The sequence below is a fragment of the Lithobates pipiens genome, unplaced genomic scaffold, assembly GCF_037356315.1.
Source record: "Lithobates pipiens isolate NorthernLeopardFrog02 unplaced genomic scaffold, aLitPip1_a1.2 Scaffold_19, whole genome shotgun sequence".
Lineage (NCBI taxonomy): Eukaryota > Metazoa > Chordata > Amphibia > Anura > Ranidae > Lithobates > Lithobates pipiens.
Window position 1 is genome coordinate 239,881,557 of NW_027507764.1, and position 23,224 is coordinate 239,904,780.

General features: G+C 40.0%; 1 protein-coding gene across 2 annotated transcripts in view; it reads left to right on the forward strand.

Moving 5' to 3' along the window:
* The window catches only part of SACM1L (SAC1 like phosphatidylinositide phosphatase), a 226,497-nt gene that overhangs the window by 93,229 nt on the left and 110,044 nt on the right, over positions 1–23,224 (forward strand). For both annotated transcript variants that reach the window (XM_077491838.1, XM_077491839.1), the window contains 2 exons: positions 15,552–15,653; positions 22,232–22,317. In XM_077491838.1, the coding sequence (XP_077347964.1) occupies positions 15,552–15,653; positions 22,232–22,317 (188 nt within the window). The remainder of the gene's footprint in view (positions 1–15,551; positions 15,654–22,231; positions 22,318–23,224) is intronic.

The following is a 23,224-nucleotide window of genomic DNA, read 5'->3' on the forward strand; positions in this document are numbered from 1 at the left end:
TCGCTGATTTTATGCATTCCCTCCTATTCTGTCTGCATCCACGACTTCTTCGCAGGATCAAGCAGGAAGGGAAGTCACTGATTCCTGTGGCCTCCAGCGGTTCCCAGGAAATATTGGTATGCAGGTATCGTAAAAATTACAGTAGGGGACCCATAGACCATACCACCACGGCCTGACCTTCTTTCGCAAGGTCCGGTATTCCATCCTACTTTACAAGCGCTAAATGTAACGATTTGGCTATTGAGACCCACACTTTGAAGAAACATGGGTTGTCAGGTTCAGTGGTTTCTATCTTGATTAATGCAAGGGAGCTGGCCTCCATAATTTATATATTATGAAGTCTGGGAAGCATATGTCTCCTGGTGTGAAACCAGGGGTTGCACCTCAGGAAATAGGTCAAAGGTAGAATCCTTGACTTTCTGCATATGGGGTGAGAAATAAAGCTGGCCTTGAGTTCTTTCTAAGGACAGGTCTTGGCCTTATCGGTATTATTTCAATGACCACTTGCTTCACTTTCTTTGGTTCGTAACTTTATTCAGGGGGTAACATGGCTTAATCCTCGCTTAGGTCACTCCTGAACCCTTGGGACTTGAATTTTAGTTTTTGGCGGCATTACAAAACAGCCTTTTTTTTTTGCATCGATACGACATATTCCCTTTTTCCTTTTTTGCCAAGGAAACAGTTTTTTTCTGGTAACCATATCTGCTGCAAGAAGGGTATAAGAATGAGCTGCTTTTTCTTGTAATGAGCCATATTATTATTGTTCACAAGGATAAGGTAGCATGGCGTCCTCATCTTAACTTTTTACCAAAGGTAGTATCAGTTTTTTTTTTTCTAAACCACGATACTATTCTATCTTCATTTTTTCCAGAACCCTGTTCTATGGAAGATAAATCACTGCATTCTCTTGATGGGGTGAGAGCAGTCTACTTAACCACTTCAGCCCCAGACCATATGGCTGCCTAAAGACCAGAGCACTTTTTACAATGTGGCACTGCGTCGTTTTAACTGGTAATTTTGCTGTCATGCAATATTGTACCCAAACAAAATTTGCATCCTTTTTTTTTCCCCTAAAAATAGAGCTTTCTTTTTATGGTATTTGATTGCCTCAGATTTTTATTTTTTGAGATTATAAATGGAAAAAGAAAAATATTTCCTAATTTTTGTTATAAGAAAAATCCAATAAACTAAAATTTAGCCATACCTTTAGGCCAAAATGTATTCAGTCACATGTCTTTGGTAAAAAAAAAAAAGTCAATAAGCGTATATTTATTGGTTTGCGCAATAGTTATAGCGTCAACAAACTAGGGTACATTTTCTGGAATTTATGCAGCTTTTAGTTTGACTGCCTATCTCATTTCTTGAGGTTCTAAAATGGCAGGGCGGTACAAATCGCCCCCAAATGACCCCATTTTGGAAAGTAGACACCCCAAGGAAATTGCTGAGAGGCATGTTGAGCCCATTGAATATTTAATTTTGTCCAAAGTGAATGAAAAATTTCAAAAAAATAAAAGTTGTCACTAAATGAAATATTGGTCACACATGCCATGGTCATATGTGGCATTACACCCCAAAATACAATCTGCTGCTTCTCCTGAGTACAGGGATACCACATGTATGAGACTTTTTAGGAGCCTAGCCGCATAAGGGACCCGAAGTCCAAGCACCTCCTTCAGGATTTCTAAGGGCATACATTTTTTACTTCAATCCTCACTACCTATCACAGTTTTGAAGGCCATGAAATGCCTAAATAGCACCCCCCCATGACCCCATTTTGGAAAGTAGACACCCCAAGCTATTTCCTAAGAGGTATGTTGAGTCCATGGAATATTTTTATATTTTGCCACAAGTTGCGGGAAAATGGCAAAAAAAATTTTTGCGCAAAGTTGTCACTAAATTATATATTGCTCAAACATGCCATGGGAATATGTGGAATTACACCCCAAAATACATTCTGCTGCTTCTCCTGGGGTCATTAGAGCCTAGCCACGTATGGGACCCCGAAAACCAAGCACCGCCTTCAGGATTTCTAAGGGCGTAAATTTTTGATTTCACGCCTCACTACCTATCAGTTTTAGAGGCCATAAAGATAGCACAACCCCCCCCCCCCCAATGACCCCATTTTGGAAAGTAGACACCCCAAACTATTTGCTGAAAGTCATGGTGAGTATTTTGCAGCTCTCATTTGTTTTCGAAAATGAAGAAAGAGAAAATAAAAAGTGTTTTTTTTCCCCGCAACTTGTGTCAAAATATAAATTATTCCATGGACTTGAATAATTTACTTTTGAATAACTTGGGGTGTCTATTCCAAAATGGGGTCATTTGTAACTGTCCTGGCACTTTATGCACAACATTTAGAAGCTTATGTCACACATCACCCAATCTTCTAACCACTTGAAGACAAAGCCCTTTCTAACACTCTGTTTACATGAAAAAATATAATTTTTTTGCAAGAAAATTACTTTGAACCCCCAAACATATATATTTTTTAAAGCAAAGACCCTACAGATTAAAATGGTGGTTGTTGTATTTTTTTTTTTTTTCACACATTATTTGCGCAGGGATTTTTCAAACGCATTTTTTTTATTTTTTTGGGGGGGAAAAAGCTTACTTTTTATTTTTATTTTAATGCACTAAAACGCACTATATTGCCCAAATGTTTGATGAAATAAAAAAGATGATCTTAGGCCGAGTACATGGACACCAAACACGTCATGCTTTAATATTGCGCACAAACGTGCAGCGGCGACAAACTGCATACATTTTTAAAAGCCTTTACAAGTTACCACTTTATATTTACAGAGGAGTTCTACTGCTAAAATTACCTCTCTCGATCTGACCTTTGTGGTGATACCTCACATGCATGGTGCAATTGCTGTTTACATATGACGCCAGACCGACACTTGGTACTTTATTTTTTATTTTTTTTATTATTATTTATTTTGCTTTTTTATTTTATTTTTAAATTGTTCCTTTCTTTTTTATAATTTTTATTGTTTTCTCAGGGAATGTAAATATCCGTTATGATAGCAATAGGTAGTGACAGGTAAAATTGGGATCTATTAGACCCTCCTCTGCCCCCAAAGAATCTGACCACACCAAGATCAGTGTGATAAAATGCTTTCCCAATGGCACTGTTTATATCCGGCAAAATCAAAGTCATGAAATGCTCGTAGCTTCCTGTTTCTTAGGCCATAGAGATGATTGGAGCCGTTCCCACTGCTTGTAAAAGCAGTCGAGAGGCCAATTAGCCAATAGGTCACTAGGTTTGCTTTTATATGAAAGCTGACCACTGGCTGAAAAGAATGATACCAAGATGATACCTAAACCCGCAGGCATCGTTCTGATATAACCACTCAAAGTCCAGCAACATACCAGTATGTTGCTGTTCCTTGTTAGCATATATTGTAATCCTTTTTTTTTTTTTTTTTTTTTTTTGTTCATGCGGCTTGTGGGCTGAATGGGGAAAAAGAGATTGATCAGTGGGTATGCCTACCATTAGAATACCTCCCTTCATCCACCTACTTCTAATGATGGCCATACTTGCACCATTTTGTTTTTAACTGTGGTGGTGAAATCCACCTCCTACAGCACTAGAGTCACGGCTTTATGTATCGTGGGAGCAAACGCTGTTGCTGTCGAGATAGATAAATCTGCGCTGCAACTGAATGGCGTATCTGCGAAGCAAATGATGGTTAACAATAAAACAAAGTAACATACCATACCTGCAAAGCAAATACAAAATAATTAGTAAAAAATAAAACCTTTTTTAATGCAATCTGTGCCTAAAATATATATATGCCAAAGCATGGGGGCATTCTCCCCAAAAGTTAGGCGCAAATCGCTCCTCCACCCCTGCTGCCCTCATGCTTCGGCATATATGCTCTTTTTTTTTTTTTTTAAACTGGTGGTGAAATTACCTCCTACAGAGGTGGGGAGTCGCAGCTTTATGTATCGTGAGAGCAAACGCTGTTGCTGTCAAGATAAAAAAATCCTCACTGGAGCTGAATGGCGTACCTGAGAACAAAAAAATGGTTAACAATAAAACACAGTAAACAGTAAAGTTTATAAAAATACATACCCGAAAAGCAAACATGATAAAACATAATAATAAAACATTGCAGAATACAATACAGTAAAAAAGAGCAGAACAATGGAGAGAGAAAAATAAAACAACAATTTTTTTTTTTTTTTTATGCATTTATATGACATGGAATGCACGTTTGCAGACATATACTGCCCTAATAAGTTACCAGTGGTCTATTTAAGACATGTCCTGAGAAAATTGATTCCATTTAAAATGGGTAAAGTAATAGTGGCAGGAGATTTCAATATCTCTATGGACCCACAACTTGATATTTCAACTCAGGCCTGGAGAAGTGAAGCGTTCCAACTTAAGTCGCTTAAGAGCATGTTATACCAATGTCAGTTGATAGAATGCTGGAGAATCTAAAATCCTAGGGAGAGAGAGATTATACATTCCATTCCTCGGCACATGGGTCATATTCAAGATTGGATGATAAACTAGTAGAACATAGATGTTTTACCTATTATTTCTAATAATCTATTTAAGCAGTGACAATGTAAATGGAGCTTACAAAGGTACAGAATAAGACAAATATTTGGAGACTAAATGAGACACTAATACGAGGTCAGGAAATAATCGAAAAAAATAGAGAAAGGATTAGAACAATACTTTAAGATAAATAAGACTAAATAAGAGTTATCAGAGGCCATGGTATGTGAAGCTCATGAGGCCTTTATAAGGGGTATCCTGATATCAATTGGGACTGAAATAGAAAGGTAGGCTGAATAAAATAAATGAAATATTAATAGCTTCAGTACAGGGCCCTTATACACCTTCCTGCCCAGACCAATTTTCAGTTTTCAGCGCTGTTACACTTTGAATGACAATTGCGCGGTCATGCAACACTGTACCCAAACTACATTTTTATCATTTTGTTCCCACAAATAGAGCTTTCTTTTGGTGGTATTCGATCACCTCTGGGATTTTTATTTTCTGCTAAACAAATTAAAAAAAACTCTGTAAATAAGTCTGTTTTCTCCACTGATGGGGCTGCACTGACGGGTACTTATAAGGCAGCACTGATGGGCACTGATAGGTCGCACTGATATGCAGCATGGATGGGCACTGATAGGTGGCATGGATGGGCACTGATAGGTGGCACTGATGGATGCCAATCAGTGCTAAACAATGCCTGCCAATCAGTGATACCCATTGTGGGCACGGATTGGCATCCCTGGTGGTCTAGGGTGGCATACCTGGCGGTGACATCACTGGTGGTCCAATGTGGGCATCCTTGGGGAGGCTGCACAGATGATCAGCACAGACCCCCCCTGTCGGAGGAGCAGCCGATCGGCTGTCCTCTAATCGCGTCTAACAGACGCGAGTGATGAAAAGCCGATCAACGGCTCTTCCTGTTTACACTATGATCAGCCGTGATTGGACACTGCTAATCACGTGGTAAAGAGTCTCGGTCAGAGACTCTCTACCTAGATCAGTGGTGTGTCAGACTGACACCCCGCAACAACGATCGCCAAGATTCGCTCCCCCCGCGGTGCACAGGGGCTTGATATCCTGCCAACATCATAAGACGTCCGGTCAGGATATTGTAACCACTTTGCCGCCATCATTTTGCTATATGGCGGGCGGCAAGTAGTTAAAAACTATATGAGCTAGAACAAAGGCATAAAAAGGGAAAGGAATAAATGTGTAAAACATCTGATGCTTTTTTAGTGCTAAAAAGAGATGAGTTAAACTCATTAATGGAACAAGAGACCAGGCAAATTTTCAATAAAGTGAATAAAGCAAAATACCAGTGGGGAAATCAGGAAAGTTTCTGGCAAAAGCACTAAGGAAAAAAGTTGGTTAGCTTTATAGAAAAAAATTAAAAACAGCTCGGGGGAACTGGTGTATCCTACATCAGAAATCGCAAGAGTATTTAAAACGTTTTATAGTGAACGATACTCATTACTCATTAATAGGGGAACAAGCAAAAGAATCAGAAAATAAGGAAACTATACAATCTTATTTAAATTAAAAATGACCTAAAAGAAGGCAGGGAAATATGTTAGATTTAGAGAGACCCATAATGCAAGAATAAATCTCTACTTCCGGAGAAAATCGCTGCACATTGTGCGATGATCTACGCAATGACTGGCACATCCTCCTTCCCCCTCCACTGTCTTCTGGTGGACGCACGTGTCCCAGTAGACAGCAAGGGCCAATCAGAACGTGCAATATAATGAGGAGTGGCGGTGGAAGCACCCGGGAGTCGATCCAAAGATCAGCTTCAGGTGGCGACATGGCGGGCTCCCTGGACAGGTAAGTGTCTTTATATTTATCTACAAATTCTGTAACTGCTGACTTTGAATTTTTTTCCCATCGGCTGAACTCCGCTTTAAGTTCATATGGCAGCACGAAAAACAATAATACTATTTGCATTACTAAAGAAAGCTAACATACACAGAGGAGTAGCTTTACCAGATTTTACAAGATATTGCAATGCAGTTTTGTTTTCACAAATTATAGATTGAACATTTTAATTCACATGAGAAAAGTTGGGTTAAAACATATTAAGTAATACACAATTGAATAAAGGGATATGGGTACCACAACAGTATCGTAATTTTTTTTTGAACAACACAAGTGAATTAACAAGGAGCGTATTTGTGTTAATACACAAAGGAAAGGGCAATATAATTCACCACTAATACCACTCACAGGGATAAGCTTTTTTTTTTTCTCCAGGGAATGAGACACTATTTGGAGTATGAATAAAGGATAAAAAATGCAAGCCCCCCCCCCCCCCCCCCACCTATCGTTTTCAGCCAAGGAAGCTGTTTAATCTACAACTGCCATGATTCTGCACAAGTGCGCAGTCATGAATTGGATGGTTTGACAGTTTGGTTGAGAGCACATCCATTGGGAGTGTTACATTTCCAGCACGTGCCAGAAATTATTCTGTTTTATGGATGGGTTTACTTCCACTTAAAAGGATATTATGAAAGAGGGAGAGATATACACAATCTAGAAAATAAGACACAAAAATGAGTTACTAGTGATAGATGAACTAAGATACCATCAGTTAAGATATTTCATAAAGACCCTGCCGCATCCAATAAGATCAGGAGAACGTTTATTACCATTTGAAAGATTTCTTAACTTGCAGGAAGCACCAAGACATGGAATCTCCCAGATTAATAAGATTTTTACTCTGTCGGAACCATTGGTACCACCTTTCTTGAATAGGTGGGAAGCAGAACTTGGTGCAACTTGGAGTGAGCAAGAGAAAGAGAAAATGTTGAAATTAGGAACGGCAATAGATAAAAACATGATGGAAACAAATTAGAAATGTCTGTCAAGATGGTAAATTACTATCAAAGCACAAAATATCAAAAGGAGAAAAGAACGCTTTGCTGGAGAGGGTGTGGGAAAAGAGGAACAATGAAACCTATATGGCGGAAGGGTTTGAAAATACAGAAATTTTGGCAAGGAGCGATACAACCAATCCAAGAAATTACAGGAGTAGATATGCCTAAAAATCCAGAAACCTTTTTATTACATAATACCAAACCTGCAATAAAACAATAGAAGTGAACGATAATACCACATTTTAATAAATGCAACAAAACACCTGATCCCAAAACATTGGAAAACCCAGCACTAAGAGAATGGGTTCAAAGAGTATAATTGATATATAACATGGAAGAATTGTGTCATTACGGAGATGATCGAATAGAAAAATTTTTAAATACTTGGAAAGGATGGAAAGCGTTTACAAATACAATGAAATACTCTGAGATAATGTGAATCTAAAAAAAGAGAGGTTGATCGAATAAATGAAGGAAGACTATAACACATGTTTAAGGAATGTGGGATGGAGAAGGCGAGGGGAGGGGGATAGTGGAAAAATATATTTTTATGAATGAGAATTTTGAATAAAATATTTTATATTTTGCTATGTGATATTTTATAAAATTTAAATGGAAAAAGAAAAGAAATAGAAGTGTTAAAGTGATATTAAAGCTTTGTTTTTTCCTTTTTGTTTTTAAAGTTATACTTGCCTGCTCAGTGCAGTGGTTTATCACAGAGCAGACCCAATTCCCTTCTTTTTGGCCCCCTGTTGGCGCTCCTCCCCCTCCAGCAATGCTCCCAGAGAAAGCTGCTTGCTTGGGGGGGCGGCACTGTTGCGTGCTTGCTCCCGAGTCACTGCTCTGTGTCCATAATATACATAGAGCTGTGGCTTGGCCCCGCCTCACACTCTCTTCATTGGCTCACTGGCTCTGATTGATTAAGTAACAAAATGGAAACCAAACGAACAGAAGAGAAATCCATATTTGGTCTGACCACCATTTTTGCCTTCAAAATGGCATAATTTCTTTTAGGTTTTTGCAAACAATTTTTGAAGGAACTTGGCAGATAGGTTGTAGGTAGTTGGAAATCCGGCTTTCAGCCCAGAACTTGGCAGATAGGTTGTAGCTAGTTGGAAATCCGGCTTTCAGCCCGGGACTCAGCCACCCCAGATTTTAGAATCTCAATGCGCTCACCCCTGTAGTTGGAAATCCATCTTTCAGCCCAGGGCTCAGCGATTTTAGATTTCAGGAGCTGAAAGAGATCGGAAGATCGCAGCTCTGCCAGTTCATCAGCAACGGAAAGTGGCTGGCCAGAGAAAATATCATGGAAGACCCTCTCTTGGGGGGGGGGGGGTCTGTCCTTCTGGCAAAAGCTCCAGCTAGCCCACTTTATAGAATTACAGCCCTCTCCGGCACCCTTTGGAAGAAGCTTGACTACCTTTTGAGCAATTATGTTTGGTGTCGTTAGCATACCAACTGCTCATAGCACCCCCAAGGGGTCCAGACCCTCCTATATCTCTAAGTAGGAGCAAGATTTGTGACTTCAGCTAACTGAAAGGCAAGTAGAGCGATTTATTTTTCTTCAAGTAAGACCTCCCTATGTCGCTAGTCACCAGCAGACAGGGTTTAAGGTCCTGACTCAGTGATATTACACCCCAGTCAGGATATATTGGATGTTCCCACAGAGTTTGGACTTATGTTGGAGATATGGGGAGGAACCGGGTTCCCCCCTCCTCATTTTCTTGCTTCTTGACCCCCTTTTGGACAAAGGTCCACCGCATTATCCAGAAGTTTACGGATCGGGAACCTCCCAGGACCCCTGCGTTCTTCCTCTTACACCATCATGAAATCCTGAGTAAGGTCTATAAGAAATCTATCCTACCTCTCTTGGTCACAGCGGCGAAAAGCTGAATTTCGCTGTTTTCGAGGCGGACGGAGCCTCCATGGGTGGCATTCTGGTTGAAAAAAGTAGCCAGAATTAACAAAACGGAGGATCTGGTGGCTACAGAGAGGGGACTCCGAGAGCAGTTCCTTAAGAAGTGGTTCTATTGGCACGAGTTTGTCTATTCGGAGGAGCATACAGGGCCTATGATCTAATTATGCTGGGAATAGAGATACCTGAGATGAGTACCCGGACATTGATGGAGGGACTCTCTCCCTTCTTCTTCCCTTCCTCCCCCTTTTCTTATTTTTTCTCTAAATATACTCTTTTTCTAGTTCTTCTTTATGGCTCTTTGACCTTAGGGTCACATTCACCTCCCTTTTTATATATAACGCAGTCAATTCATGCAGCGCTTTTACATATACATTGCACATTCACATCAGTCCCTACCCTCGAGGAGCTTAAATTGGTCCTAATAAATGAATGTGAGTTAGGGACCTTAGATTGTAGACAGAAGCCAATTAACCTACCAGCATGTCTGTGGAGTGTGGGAGGAAACCGGAGTTCCCAGAGGAAACCCACACAGTCAGGGAGAACATGCAAACTCCAGGAGGGTAGTATCAAGGTTGGGATTCGAACCAGCAACCCTTGTTACTGCTAGGCGAGAGTACTACCCACTACACCACTGTGCCATCCATGATAAGTATCTGCCTGTATTTCTCAGCATTGAGGACACTCAGAAGGAAGTAAGAATGATGTGTTTCATGTGCTGCATTGGGTTTCCTTGGCTGACCACTGTGTCTACAGTCCTCTATGTTGACTATTTCCTTGTGCTTCTTTAAAGGAGCATAAACGGTACATCCTAAAACCCCAATCTGCTTTGAAATCGGTGCCTGGGAGAGAATTTGCTGATGCAGTATAACTAACATGTGCCTTGTTGCTGTGCTCAGTGTTGCAATGGTGTATGACCTGTGACATGAAACGATCTTCCACAGCATCATCTTAGTAGGCTGTTCCTCACCGTTTCATATAAACGAGGATATTGCTTTGATTAAATAGATATCAAACTTAACTTTAATTGCGCACTCCTGTGAAACGGGTACCAAACTCTCCGTAGGTGATGCTTTAAAAGCATTTATAGGTTATATTTTTAGAGATAACTATGGCCTTAGAATTGTTGCTCTCACTCTGGCGTTTGCGGGAATAATTCTTTAACAAAGGTTTTTATCATAAACTTACAAATTTATGTTCCAATACAATAGGCTTACATTCAGATTTCAATACAGGTGTTTCACAGCATAGTACAAATTCGAGCAGGCTGTTGCCTAGCAATGTACACAATTCCTGGATCCGGGCGGACCCGGGATTTTACATAACTGCAACAAGCGTGTCATTCAACATACAGAAAGCCCATAGTAATCATTGTCAGAAAATTGGTTAGACGAAGAGAGGAGAAAGGAAGGAGATGTACGAAAGGCCAAGAATAGGTTAGAAGAATTTTTAGAATGGAAAGTAGAGGAGGAGTAGTGAGGGTCAAGAGAGAAGAAAGGGAAGTCAGAGAAGGGAGAGAGGGGAAAGGGAGAAGGGAATGGGTTAATGGGGTGTGCCCAGTCGAGCTCCTACAGTGACAGTAAAGTGACATCGAATCTAGGAGAATAATGATATACAATCCAGGGTTGCCATCAGGAGCCCTGATGACGTCTGCGTGACGAAACCGGAGGCGTGGCCATAAGGACGTGACCTCTCGAGTAAACCGCAGCGGTTGGCGGTGTGAGGATTTTACATGGCGAATTCAGCTTTGATGTTATGTGAGTAGTTTTCTGCTTTTAATAAACACTTCTTAAAGACATACAGTGCCTTGCGAAAGTTTTCAGCCCCCTTGAACTTTTCAACCTTTTGCCACATTTCAGGCTTCAAACATAAAGATATAAAATTTTAATTTTTTGTGAAGAATCGCCAACAAGTGGGACACAATGTGAAGTGGAACGAAATCTATTGGATAATTTTAACTTTTTTAGCCAATAAAAAACTGAAAAGTGGTGCGTGCAAAATTATTCGGCCCCTTTACTTTCAGTGCAGCAAACTCACTCCAGAAGTTCAGCGAGGCTCTCTGAATGATCCAATGTTGTCCTAAATGACTGATGGTGATAAATAGAATCCACCTGTGTGTAATCAAGTCTCTGTATAAATGCACCTGCTCTGTGATAGTCTCAGGGTTCTGTTGAAAGCGCTGAGAGCATCATGAAGACCAAGGAACACACCAGGCAGGTCCGTAATACTGTTGTGGAGAAGTTTAAAGCCGGATTTGGATACAAAAAGATTTCCCAAGCTTTAAACATCCCAAGGAGCACTGTGCAAGCGATCATTTTGAAATGAAAGGAGTATCAGACCACTGCAAATCTACCAAGACCTGGCCGTCCCTCTAAACTTTCAGCTCAGACAAGGAGAAGACTGATCAGAGATGCAGCCAAGAGGCCCATGATCACTCAGGTGGGAGAGTCTGTCCATAGGACAACAATCAGCCGTACACTGCACAAATCTGGCCTTTATGGGAAGAGTGGCAAGAAGAAAGCCATTTCTCAAAGATATCCATAAAAAGTCTTGTCTAAAGTTTGCCACAAGCCACCTGGGAGACACACCAAACATGTGGAAGAAGGTGCTCTGGTCAGATGAAACCAAAATCGAACTTTTTGCCCACAATGCAAAACGATATGTTTGGCGTAAAAGCAACACAGCTCATCACCCTCAACACACCATCCCCTCTGTCAAACATGGATGTGGCAGCATCATGGTTTGGGCCTGCTTTTCTTTAGCAGGGACAGGGAAGATGGCTAAAATTGAGGGGAAGATGGATGTAGCCAAATACAGGACCATTCTGGATGAAAACCTGTTGGAGTCTGCAAAAGACCTGAAACTGGGATGGAGATTTATCTTCCAACAAGACAATGATCCCAAACATACAGCAAAATCTACAAAGGAATGGTTCACAAATAAACGTATCCAGGTGTTAGAATGGCCAAGTCAAAGTCCAGACCTAAATCCAATCGAGAATCTGTGGAAAGAGCTGAAAACTGCTGTTCACAAAGCTCTCCATCCAGCCTCACTGAGCTCGAGCTGTTTTGCAAGGAAGAATGGGCAAGAATTTCAGTCTCTCGATGTGCAAAACTGATCGAGACATACCCCAAGCGACTTGCAGCTGTAATCGCAGCAAAAGGTGGCTCTACAAAGTATTAACGCAAGGGGGCCGAATAATTTTGCACGCCACACTTTTCATTTTTTAGTTAAAGTTTAAAAAATCCAATAGATTTCGTTCCACTTCACAATTGTGTCCCACTTGTTGGTGATTCTTCACAGAAAATAAAAATGTTAAATCTTTATGTTTGAAGCCTGAAATGTGGCAAAAGGTTGAAAAGTTCAAGGGGGCCGAATACTTTCGCAAGGTACTGTACTACACTATGGGCTTCCTTCCTTTTTCAATGCAATACATGAATGAGAATTTCACCCGTGGATGAATAACCAGATTCCCAGGGAGACGCCAGAGAGCGACACTGGGTAAACACTGTGAAGGCGCTTTTCCCCCAGTAGGGGCAAGGATCTGGTGAGCGCAATATAATTTATTTTCACCAAAGCGCATCGGGGATTCTCTTTGGATACTTGCACAAGTCACCATTTAAAAATGAAATATTGGTTGTGAACTGCTTAACATACTATAAAGGACTTGCCAGCACTCTATGTTCATAGGATAAAAGGACTGGAGGATTTGAATTCAATTTTTTATTTATTTTAGTTTTTTGGATTTCTCACTTGCTATTTTTTTAGTTTTTTGGATTTTTCACTGGTTATTTTTTGGTCTTTTCACTTGCTAATTGTAACACAAATTCTGTGGTTTCTGATAGCACCACTGGGTATAATTGCTGATTTTTAAGGTTTGGTTACACTTACCTATTATACAATAACATAGTACCTTTTTTTTTTTTTTTTGCACTTTTGCTTATCTTAGTGGCACGAGGCCCCCGTTATTGGGCACACTGCTTCTAATAATTTTTTTACATAAATTTTTTTAGCTAAATGCTAAATAATTTTTCAGCTAATTGCATGGATAAGGAATCATTTTTTAACACTAATGAGCAAAGAGTTTTGTGACTTGATATAGATATAGATATATATAGCAAATTTAAAGGTTAGCGCCAACTCTACCCGATTCTCCTTTTGATATCCTAATAAGCCCCACCCGCTTTGGGGGGGGCATACCAAGTAGAGGCAGCTCTTAACTTATATTATTTTAATATCATTTTAGTATTATTTCAACACCATTCCGTAGCGCAATCTCATCCTATTTTTCTTTCATGCTCTCGCTATTGTCAACTTAGTCGCAGTAAAGAGATGTTGCGCTAATTGCCGTTCTGGGCGTAGTAATTCATTGATTGGTTTGCCAAGGAGTGCCTCAAACGGATCTCGTTTAAGATTTACTCGTAGTAGACTACGGAGTAATGCGCAAACCCTGACCCATAGTCTACATACCCACGGACATGTCCACCAAATATGGGCCATGGTGCCCTCCTGAGCGCATTCCCCTGAAGCAGAGAGGGGAACAGGTTGGGATTAAGCGGGCCAGGCGTATCGGGGTGTAATACCACCGGTACAGGACCTTATAAGCATTTTCTAAAATTATTACAATGCGCGAGCACTTGAATAAGGCTAGGATCATTGTCTGCCAGTCTTCCGGGTCCAGCCTCTTCCCCAACTCCCTCTCCCACTGCAGATGATAGGACCACACTGGAGGTCTCTTCATAGAGATCAGTGTTGCGGGAATAATTCATGTGTAGTGAAATAATTGTTTATATATGTGTGCCGGACATACGTGCTCCTTTTGCATTTGTGTGTGCAGAGTACAGAGGTACTTTTAATTTAAATTTTATTTCCATTTATCTTTTTTTTACACTTTGATTTATTTATTTTTTCATTTAACTTGATTGCTAGCACAAGGGTGACAAGTTCCCTTATGATAGCTTTGGGCAGGTGACATTTACTCTTTATGGAGACATGAGGGGTCTATTAGTCCCCTGATGTCTCCCAGCCCTTCAGAGCAATTGATCAAACACAGACTATATTTGATCAGTTGCTTCCCTGGCTGTAATAGCAGGGAATGATGGCTCTGAAAGTGACAAAATCCATGTGCTTCCAGCTTCATTAGTCACAGAGGAGACAGATGTTTCTCCCTCTCCTTGCAGAAAGCCATCTCGACTGCTTACCATGGTCCCAGGCTTCCTGGAGAATATATACATATTCACACTCCTGTATAATCTTGCTCTCATAAAAACAATAAAAACTTGAACTTGAAAGAAAAAACTATCTGTCTCAAACTATGATGTAAAATTATTTTGGCTACAGTTTTGCATATCTGACTATTGTCACCTGATGACCATCTGATCCGTTCCGCTAGACAGATGGGAAATTGATCCCCATCCATCTTTTAGTGGACAAGATCGATTTGGATGTCAGCGAGTGTCAACGGACACATATCCGTTGACACTCGCAGTTCCATAGATGGCAACGGATGGTCCGATTGGGTTCACCTTAAAACTGACAGGTGGACCCAGTCTGTCCACCTGTGTGAAAGGGGCCTTAATACTTTAATGCTATAAACTTCTTCAGAAACTGCATTTTCGCTAGCAGATCAGAGTCTTAAATGTGTCCCTGTACACACGGAGTGCAGTGAAAAATCTTGTGCCTACGGAGGCATAGGGAAAACTTCACAACAGATGCAGCAGAGAATATATAGGCTTTATAAATTTTCTTTCTTGCTAATCTGTTTCAAATGCTGCTATATGCAATGGCATACCTTCTTAGACCCAGTCTGTGCACAGTATGGCCTCTTGCTGACTTGGTGCAATCTACAAGCACCTTAATTCTTTAATGAGGAGCAGAACCCAACCAAGTTCACTCATCCTTAGTTGGCACCAGGTGTTTTTTTATTCAAGCACCTGCGACCTAATTGCTCTGCTGGCTTCCACAAAGTGTTCCATCTGGTTTATAGGATGACCTCTGCCCCATGTGTAAAAATACTCATGTAACATATGTACCCCATATCACACATTTAGAATTTTATCTTGAAATTTAAAAGTCTCAAAATGGGCTGTCAGAAGCCGGTTCCGAACAGCCTCATTTTATGTCACATATACAGGATTAAACATTTATTTTTCTACAAATCTGTTTTTTGATGTTATAGTTCTTTTTAGGCCTGATCATCCACAGAAAATTGTGATTTTTATCTTCCTTAACATCTCTTTAGTTATAGCAATACATTCCTGTTCTATTAATGGAAAATACTTTGACTGGACTCTTATCTCAAGGAGAAGCTGTTTTCGAGCTGGTGTACGATACTATGTTAGAGGTATAGTAATGTTTTTTTTCTTCGAAAATTGTAAAAATGAGGGGCAAAATAAAAAATGAATGAAAGCGTTAGTATGTATTTAACATATGTGATACTTGTACACTGTAGAAAATTGAATTAGTGTTTTAACTTACTTGAGTCCCTGCATCAAAAGGACATTTGTAACATTTTTATATTTTGTTTTAGGTCTAGGTTTTTCAGGTGATATTTCTTTTTGTTTTTTGAAACTTTGAAATTACTTCCTGTGGTGTAAGGTAAAAAAAAATCAGCATTTTTCAGCAATTAACCTAACATTACACCCTAATTAAAATTGAAAAAACACGGTGATAAAGACCTCAGCACTTACCTTGTTTTCCGGTTTGCTTTTCTTGTCGTGCCTGCTTTCCAGTCCTTTGTAGAAATCCCCCCCTATCTCTGGCTCCAGTCTGAGTGGCTCCGTTCCTGTACAGGGGGCCAATTGAGCCACCTTTGTGTGTAGTTCCCCCAGCCAGCTTTGTGGACAAGTATTATATCCCTATAGCATTTATAAATGTGTTAAAAAATAAGGGTGTTCTCACAATGAACCTAGGGGTACACAACTAATAACGTTAGATCATTTAGAGTACCAATCATTAACCGCTACTCTCTGAATACAGTTTTTAGCCAGTTTTCTATGCCTTTACTAACTGAATTTTTTAAGCCTGTAGACTTTAACTTATACTGTACGTTAGTCGTGTGGGGGAACTGTGTCAAACACTTTGGCAAAATCCAAGTAACCTATGTTCACATCCATTCCTTTGTCTAAGTTTGCTTACCACTTCGTTAAAAGAAATCAGATTTTTTTTTTCAACTTCCATTTTTCATGAATCCTAACGTTTGCTTGAATTACTTTTTTTATAGCAAAAACTCCTCTATATTGTCTATTTTTTCAGACCTGCAAGGGAAAAGGCATAATGAGTTAGTATGCACCGCATACTAGCTCATTATGAAATACCTTAGAATGACCCTCCGATATCTCCGACGATCCACGCAGAGGGAGCTGACATGTTCCCTCGGCGTGTCGTTCGGGCATCTCGGTTCCGGTGCTGTGTTTGGCCGGGGCCGCGATGTCGTCACTCCTGCGCATGCACGTTGGAGATTTCTTTCTGGCAAGGTCCATACAGGTTTAGGAGATAATTTTTTACCTACAGGTAAGCCTTATTATAGGCTTATCTGTAGGTAAAAAACACTATACAACCGCTTTAACTGTCCAGTATCTTCCCAACTATAGAAGTTGAACTAACCAGTCTTTAGTTAGTTGGTAAAGACTTTGAATATTGTAAAAATATAGGTAGCACATTGGCCTGCTGCCAATCCAGTGGTGCCATGCCAGTCCTTAAATAGTCTCTAAATGTTGAAACAAATGCTTAGATATAATGGAGCTCAACTCTTTGAAGAGCATTGGGTATAAGCCATCTGGTCCAGATGCTTTCACACCTTTTATTTTGTCTAAATGTTACCTGGTCAATTTTGAGCCATTGTGGATCATTTTGGGCTATGTCGATACTATCCCCTTTAACAACATTTGCTCCCCCATTTTTCTGTGTATACACAGAGCTAAAGAAGGTTTTCATTACATTTTGCCTTTCTTTGTCCCTAACACAGAATTATCTTGTAAAGTGCCTACAAAGTCAGATCTAATATTTTTACTGTTACTATATTTGAAGAATTTTTGGGGGTTTGTCCTACCCTTTTTTGCAACCTGTCGTTTGTTTTCAATGTTTGTGACCTTTATTTCCATTTTTACACATTCTGTTATATTCTTTGTAACTTTTTTTTTTTTTTCACAAAAAGATTCTTTGTAACTCTTAAATTATGATGGTGTTCCTTCATTTTTATATTTTTAAATGCTCTTTTCTTATTATTTTTATAGCTATTTTAACTTTGGATGTAAGCCTTTTAAACTTATTGCCCATGGGGGAATATATTTATATTTACTACATTATCCATAATGTGTGAAAGTGTGTGCCAGGCCTCCTGCTCTTTAGAAGAGGGGAATAATTGATTTATTTACATTTTATTTAGATATATAGTTGTGCTCATAAGTTTACATACCCTAGCAGAATTATATTTTATTGGCCATTTTCAGAGAATATAAATGATAACACAAAAACAATTATTTCGCTCATGGTTAGTGTATTGATCACGCTGGAGTAACCAATTCTTGGTCCATGAACTCCTCCTCGCCCTGTTCATGGACTGGGCTTGTGTCAAGGTAAGAACCCCAACACCAAGCCCCCGCACAGCACAAACTCTACGACAAGCACGTACCCGCAACATGGCTTCAAAACGGTCGGCTGGTCAGAACAAACTAAACAGAAAGCACTGAAAAACAGCAGGGCCTTAAAGAATAAGCTAAAAAAACTGAAACGAGCTGACCAGAACACAATGAAAATCAAATACGGTACTACTATAAATGGCACGCACTGACAAACAAATGCGGACTGACTACACGCACTGAAGAACAGATACGAACCCAAAAGCACAAACTGAAGAGCAGCAACAATCTAAAAAGCAGGAGGCTGCAAAGCACGAATCGTCTCTCCCCAATCTTCTACTAACACGAGATAAATACGAGATTTGCAGAAGGAGCCCAAAGGGTGGCACACTGGCTATTGAACTTGCCTTTTCTAGTCCCGTTGTATGCTGTGTACATAACCGCGTTCTTGGTGGTCGGAATTTGGTGTGATTTTGTGTGTAGGCAAGACTGCTTGAGCGGAATTCCGTCAGAAAAAACTTCAGTTTATTCAAACGAAAAAACTGGTCATGTGTACGCGGCATTACAGTAAAGAACCCTCTACGTAGTTTATGGTTAAACACCTTTTCTTCTAATTTTAATGAGTGCCCATGTGCATTGTTAAAATCCCTTCCGCAAAAAAGTTTTATCCCTATTGTGGGGTCACCAGTACAGTTTTTATAAATTGAAATAGTATCCCCTCTCAAGCATCTCTTCTCCAGAGAGAATAAGCTCAGTGCAGGCAACCGTTCCTAATAACTAATATCCTCCAGACCCTTTATTAATTTAGTTGCCCTTCTTTGTACTCGCTCCATTTTCAGTACATCCTTCCTGAGGACTGGTGATCAGAACTGGACAGCATAGTCCATGTGTGACTGGACCAGAGTCTTGTAGAGCGGAAGAATTATTGTTTTATATCTGGAGTTGATCACCTTTTTAACCACTTACAGACTGGACCATTTTGCTGGTCAAAGACCAGACCACTTTTTGCGATTCGGCACTGCGTCGCTTTAACTGACAATTGCAATTCGTGCGACGTGGCTCCCAAACAAAATTGACGTCCTTTTTTTCCCACAAATAGAGCTTTCTTTTGGTGGTATTTGATCACCCCTGCGGTTTTTATTTTTTGCGCTATAAACAAAAATAGAGCGACAATTTTGAAAAAAACGCATTATTTTTTACTTTTTGTTATAATAAATATCCCCCAAAAATATATTAAAAAAAACATTTTTTTCCCTCAGTTTAGGCCGATACGTATTCTTCTACATATTTTTGGTAAAAAAAAATTGCAATAAGCGATTATTGATTGGTTTTCACAAAAGTTATAGCGTTTACAAAATAGGGAGAGTTTTATGGCATTTTTATTAATAATTTTTTTTTTTTTTTTTTTACTAGTAATGGCGGCGATCAGCAATTTTTATTGTGACTGCTACATTATGGTGGACACATTTTTGACAAATTTTTGGGACCATTGTCATTTATACAGCAATCACTGCTATACAAATGCAGTGATTCCTGTGTAAATGACACTGGCAGTGAAGGGGTTAACCAGTGGGTGGCAGTGTAGGGGTTAAGTGTTCCAAGGGGTGTGTTACTAACTGTGGGGGGGTTGGGCTTTCATTTAGTGAACACTGATCTCTGCTCCAATCACATGGAGCAGAGATCAGCGTCACTAGTTGCTAGGCAGAATGGAGAAATGCTGTTTACACGGCATTTCCTCCATTCAGCTGTCCCGTGAGACGATCGCAGGTATGCCCGCGGCGATCGAGTCCACGGGACCCGCGACTGGACACACGGGGGTCCCGACCGGCATTGAAGATTGGACGTACCTGTACGCCAATATGCCTGCCCGTGCCATTCTGCCGATGTACATCGGCGTGCGCTGGTCGTGAACCAGTTAATGCATGCTAATATTTTGTTTGCTTTGTTAGCAGCAGCTTGGGATTGCATGCCATTACTGAGCCTATCATCTACTAGGACCCCCGGGTCCTTCTCCATCCTAGATTCCCCCAGAGGTTCTCCCCCCAGTGTATAGATTGCATTCATATTTTTGCCACCCAAATGCATTATTTTACATTTTTCTACATTAAACCTAATTTGCCATGTAGTTGCCCACCCCATTGATTTGGATAATGGATATGGGCTGAAATGCACACTCCATTTCATTTTAGGGTATGTACATCCAAATCTGAGGAAGGGTTTAGGAATTACAGCTCTTAAGAATAGCCACCCACTTTTTCAAGGGACTAAAAGTAGTTGGAAAATTGCATTAAAAGCTCTTTCATGGCCAGGTGAGGGCTACTCCTTCATCATTTCTTCATCAATTAAGCAGGTCAAAAGTCTGGAGTTGATTCTAAGTGTGGTATTTGCATTTGGAATCTTTTGCTGTGAACCTACATCATGCATTCAAAAGGGCTATCCATGAATGTGAAACAGGCCATTGTAAGGCTTCAAAAATCCATCAGGGAGATAGCAGCAAAATTAAGAGTGGGCAAATCAACAGTTTGGTACATTCTGAGGAAAGAAGAACGTACTGGTGAGCTCAGCAACATAAAAAGGCCTGCATGTCCACAGAGGACAACGGTGGTAGATGATCGCAGGATCCTCTCTTTGGTAAAAAAAACCCATTCACAATATGCAGACAAGTGAAGGACACTCTCCAGGAGGTGGGTATATCATTGTCAAAGTCTACAATCAAGAGAAGACTTTATGTGAGCAAATACAGAAGGTTCACCACAGGGTGCAAACCATTCATAAGCCTGAAGAATTGAAAAGCCAGATTAGATTTTGCCAAAAAACATCTAAATAAAGCCAGACCAGTTCTGGAAAGCATTCTTTGAACAGATGAAACTAAGGTTGGAAGAAAAAAGTGTGGAGAAGGCTTGAAACAGCTCATGATCCAAAGCACACGACATCATCTGTAAAACATGGTCCAGACAGTGTGATGGCATGGGCATGCATGGCTTCCAGTGGCACTGGGTCATTGGTGTTTATTGATGATGTGACAGAGGACAGAATCGGACAGATGAATTTTGCAGTGTTTAGAGATATACTGTCAGCCCAGATTATACGCAAGCTCAGTGGGACAGGGCGCGTTTAAAAATGTATTTTTTTTCTTATTTATCTTTTATTTTTTATTTTTACGCTGTTCTTTAAAAAAAAAAAAGTCTCTTTTAATCCTATTACAAGGAATGTAAACATCCCTCATAATAGAAAAAAAAGCATGATAGGATCTCTTAAATATGAGATCTGGGGTCAAAAAGATCTCATATTTACATAAAAAAAAAAAAAGAAAGTAATAAAAAATAAAAAAAAATGGCCCTTTAAGAGCAATGGGTGGAAGGGATGTTTTGACGCCGCTTCCACCATGCAATGGTATGGAGACTGGAAGGAGAAGAATCTGCCACTACCGACGGCTCCGGTAAGCGGTGGGGGGCCCTCTCCCGCTGCTGATTAAAAGTGATCTTGTGGCGAATCCACCGCAGAGACCAATATTATCGGAAACCAGACCGCCCACTGAAGAAGAAGATACTGGGGGTGCTGCCATAAAAAAGATATCCGTCTTCAAAGTTAGGACGTATATAGGCTTGCGGCGGTCCGGAAGTGGTTAAGCCAAATGCAGCAAAGTTGATTGGACGACTCTACAGATGGACAATGATCCAAAACACACTGCGAAAGCAACCAAGGAGCTTTTGTAGGAGAAGATGTGGAACATTCTGTAATCGCAGAGTCAGTCACCTGATCTCAACCCAATTGAACATGCATTTCACTTGCTAAAGGCAAAGCTAAAGACAGACCCACAAAGAACTGAAGACCACTGTAGTTAGTGTGGCAAAGCATCAGAAAGGAGGAAACCCAGTCTTTGATTATGTCCATGGGTTCCAGACTTCAGGCAGTCATTGCCAGTAAAGGATTCTCAACAAAATATAAAAAATTAACATTTTATTTATGATTTCTTAATTTGTCCAATTACATTTGAGGCCGTGAAATGGGGGGACTGTGTATAAAAATGGTTGCAGTTCCTAAAATGTATACTTGATATTTATGTTCAACCCCTTGAATTAAAGCAGAAAGTCTGCACTTCTTTTAAATTTTATTCTGGTGGCATACAGAGCCAAAAGTATGGAAATTGTGCCTGTGTCCAAATATATATGGACCCAACTGCGTGTGTGTGTGTGTGTGTGTGTGTGTGTGTGTGTGTGTGTGTGTGTGTGTGTGTGTGTATATGTGTATATATAAAAAATAATTTATTTATTTTTTGCCTGTTTTTTGTCATTTGCATTATGTATTGATTTTTTTTATATTTTTTATTCCTATCATTTAGGCATTGACTCAGAAGGTCATGCTGCAAATTTTGTTGAAACTGAACAAATTGTGCATTTCAATGGAGGAAAAGCTTCATTTGTTCAAGTAAGTTTTTATTTAATTTGCATGTTTTCTGCACACAGGTATTTTTTAATAGGACATTCATTTTATAGTTTATATCATGCCATTATAAAAGAATAATCTATTAGAAGAGAGTGCAGAAGCAACATAAACAGAAGAATGGCAATATAGAAAGCACTAATCCTTTCCAGACCGCCAAGAGGTTTATGAAGATTAATATATCAAAAGTGTAACTATTTTGACTACCTGGACCATTTTGCATCTGGTCAATAGCACAGACACCAGCTGTCAACCTTGTTAAATGCAGGTTCATTATCTGGATCAGGGTTGAAAAATAGTTTAAAGCTCCTAAAGCTGGCAATAGATGCTTTCTTTTTTTTTTCTTTTTTTTTCAAGCCAGCAGGCTGAGCTACCAAAGAGAAAACGATTTCTCCATCTATACAAGCAAGGTGGATGGAGGAACCCCTCACTGGAACATTGTATTCTGACAGTACTCTTACGCTCCCGATAGCACACATGTTGTAATTTTCTGCATGGGTTGCTCTTCAGACTTTGTTCTGGTTAAATTTTTACTGTAGAACACTTCCCAGGTCCATAGCCACTGATATTTCCTTCCGCGCATGTAATGTCTCTGCAAACGCACTTATTGAGAAAGTCGGTCAGGCAGAGCACTGGGAGCTATCTGAGGACTGACCTCATCCACTCTGAACTCACTTTCCTGCTATACAGTGTCAAACAAGCACCTCACCACTGCTGCTCCTTTGTTGTAGTATAACACAGTTTCAATTGACCGTTCATTCCTGTTGCCTGCCTACAGTGACTTTGATCACCTCTAGCTATCCGACCGCCACCTGCTACAAGCTGTCAGAGTTTTGTGGGTACTTGAGGCCTTGCTTGTTACCCTGAGCCGATATGTTGCCTTATTGCCATT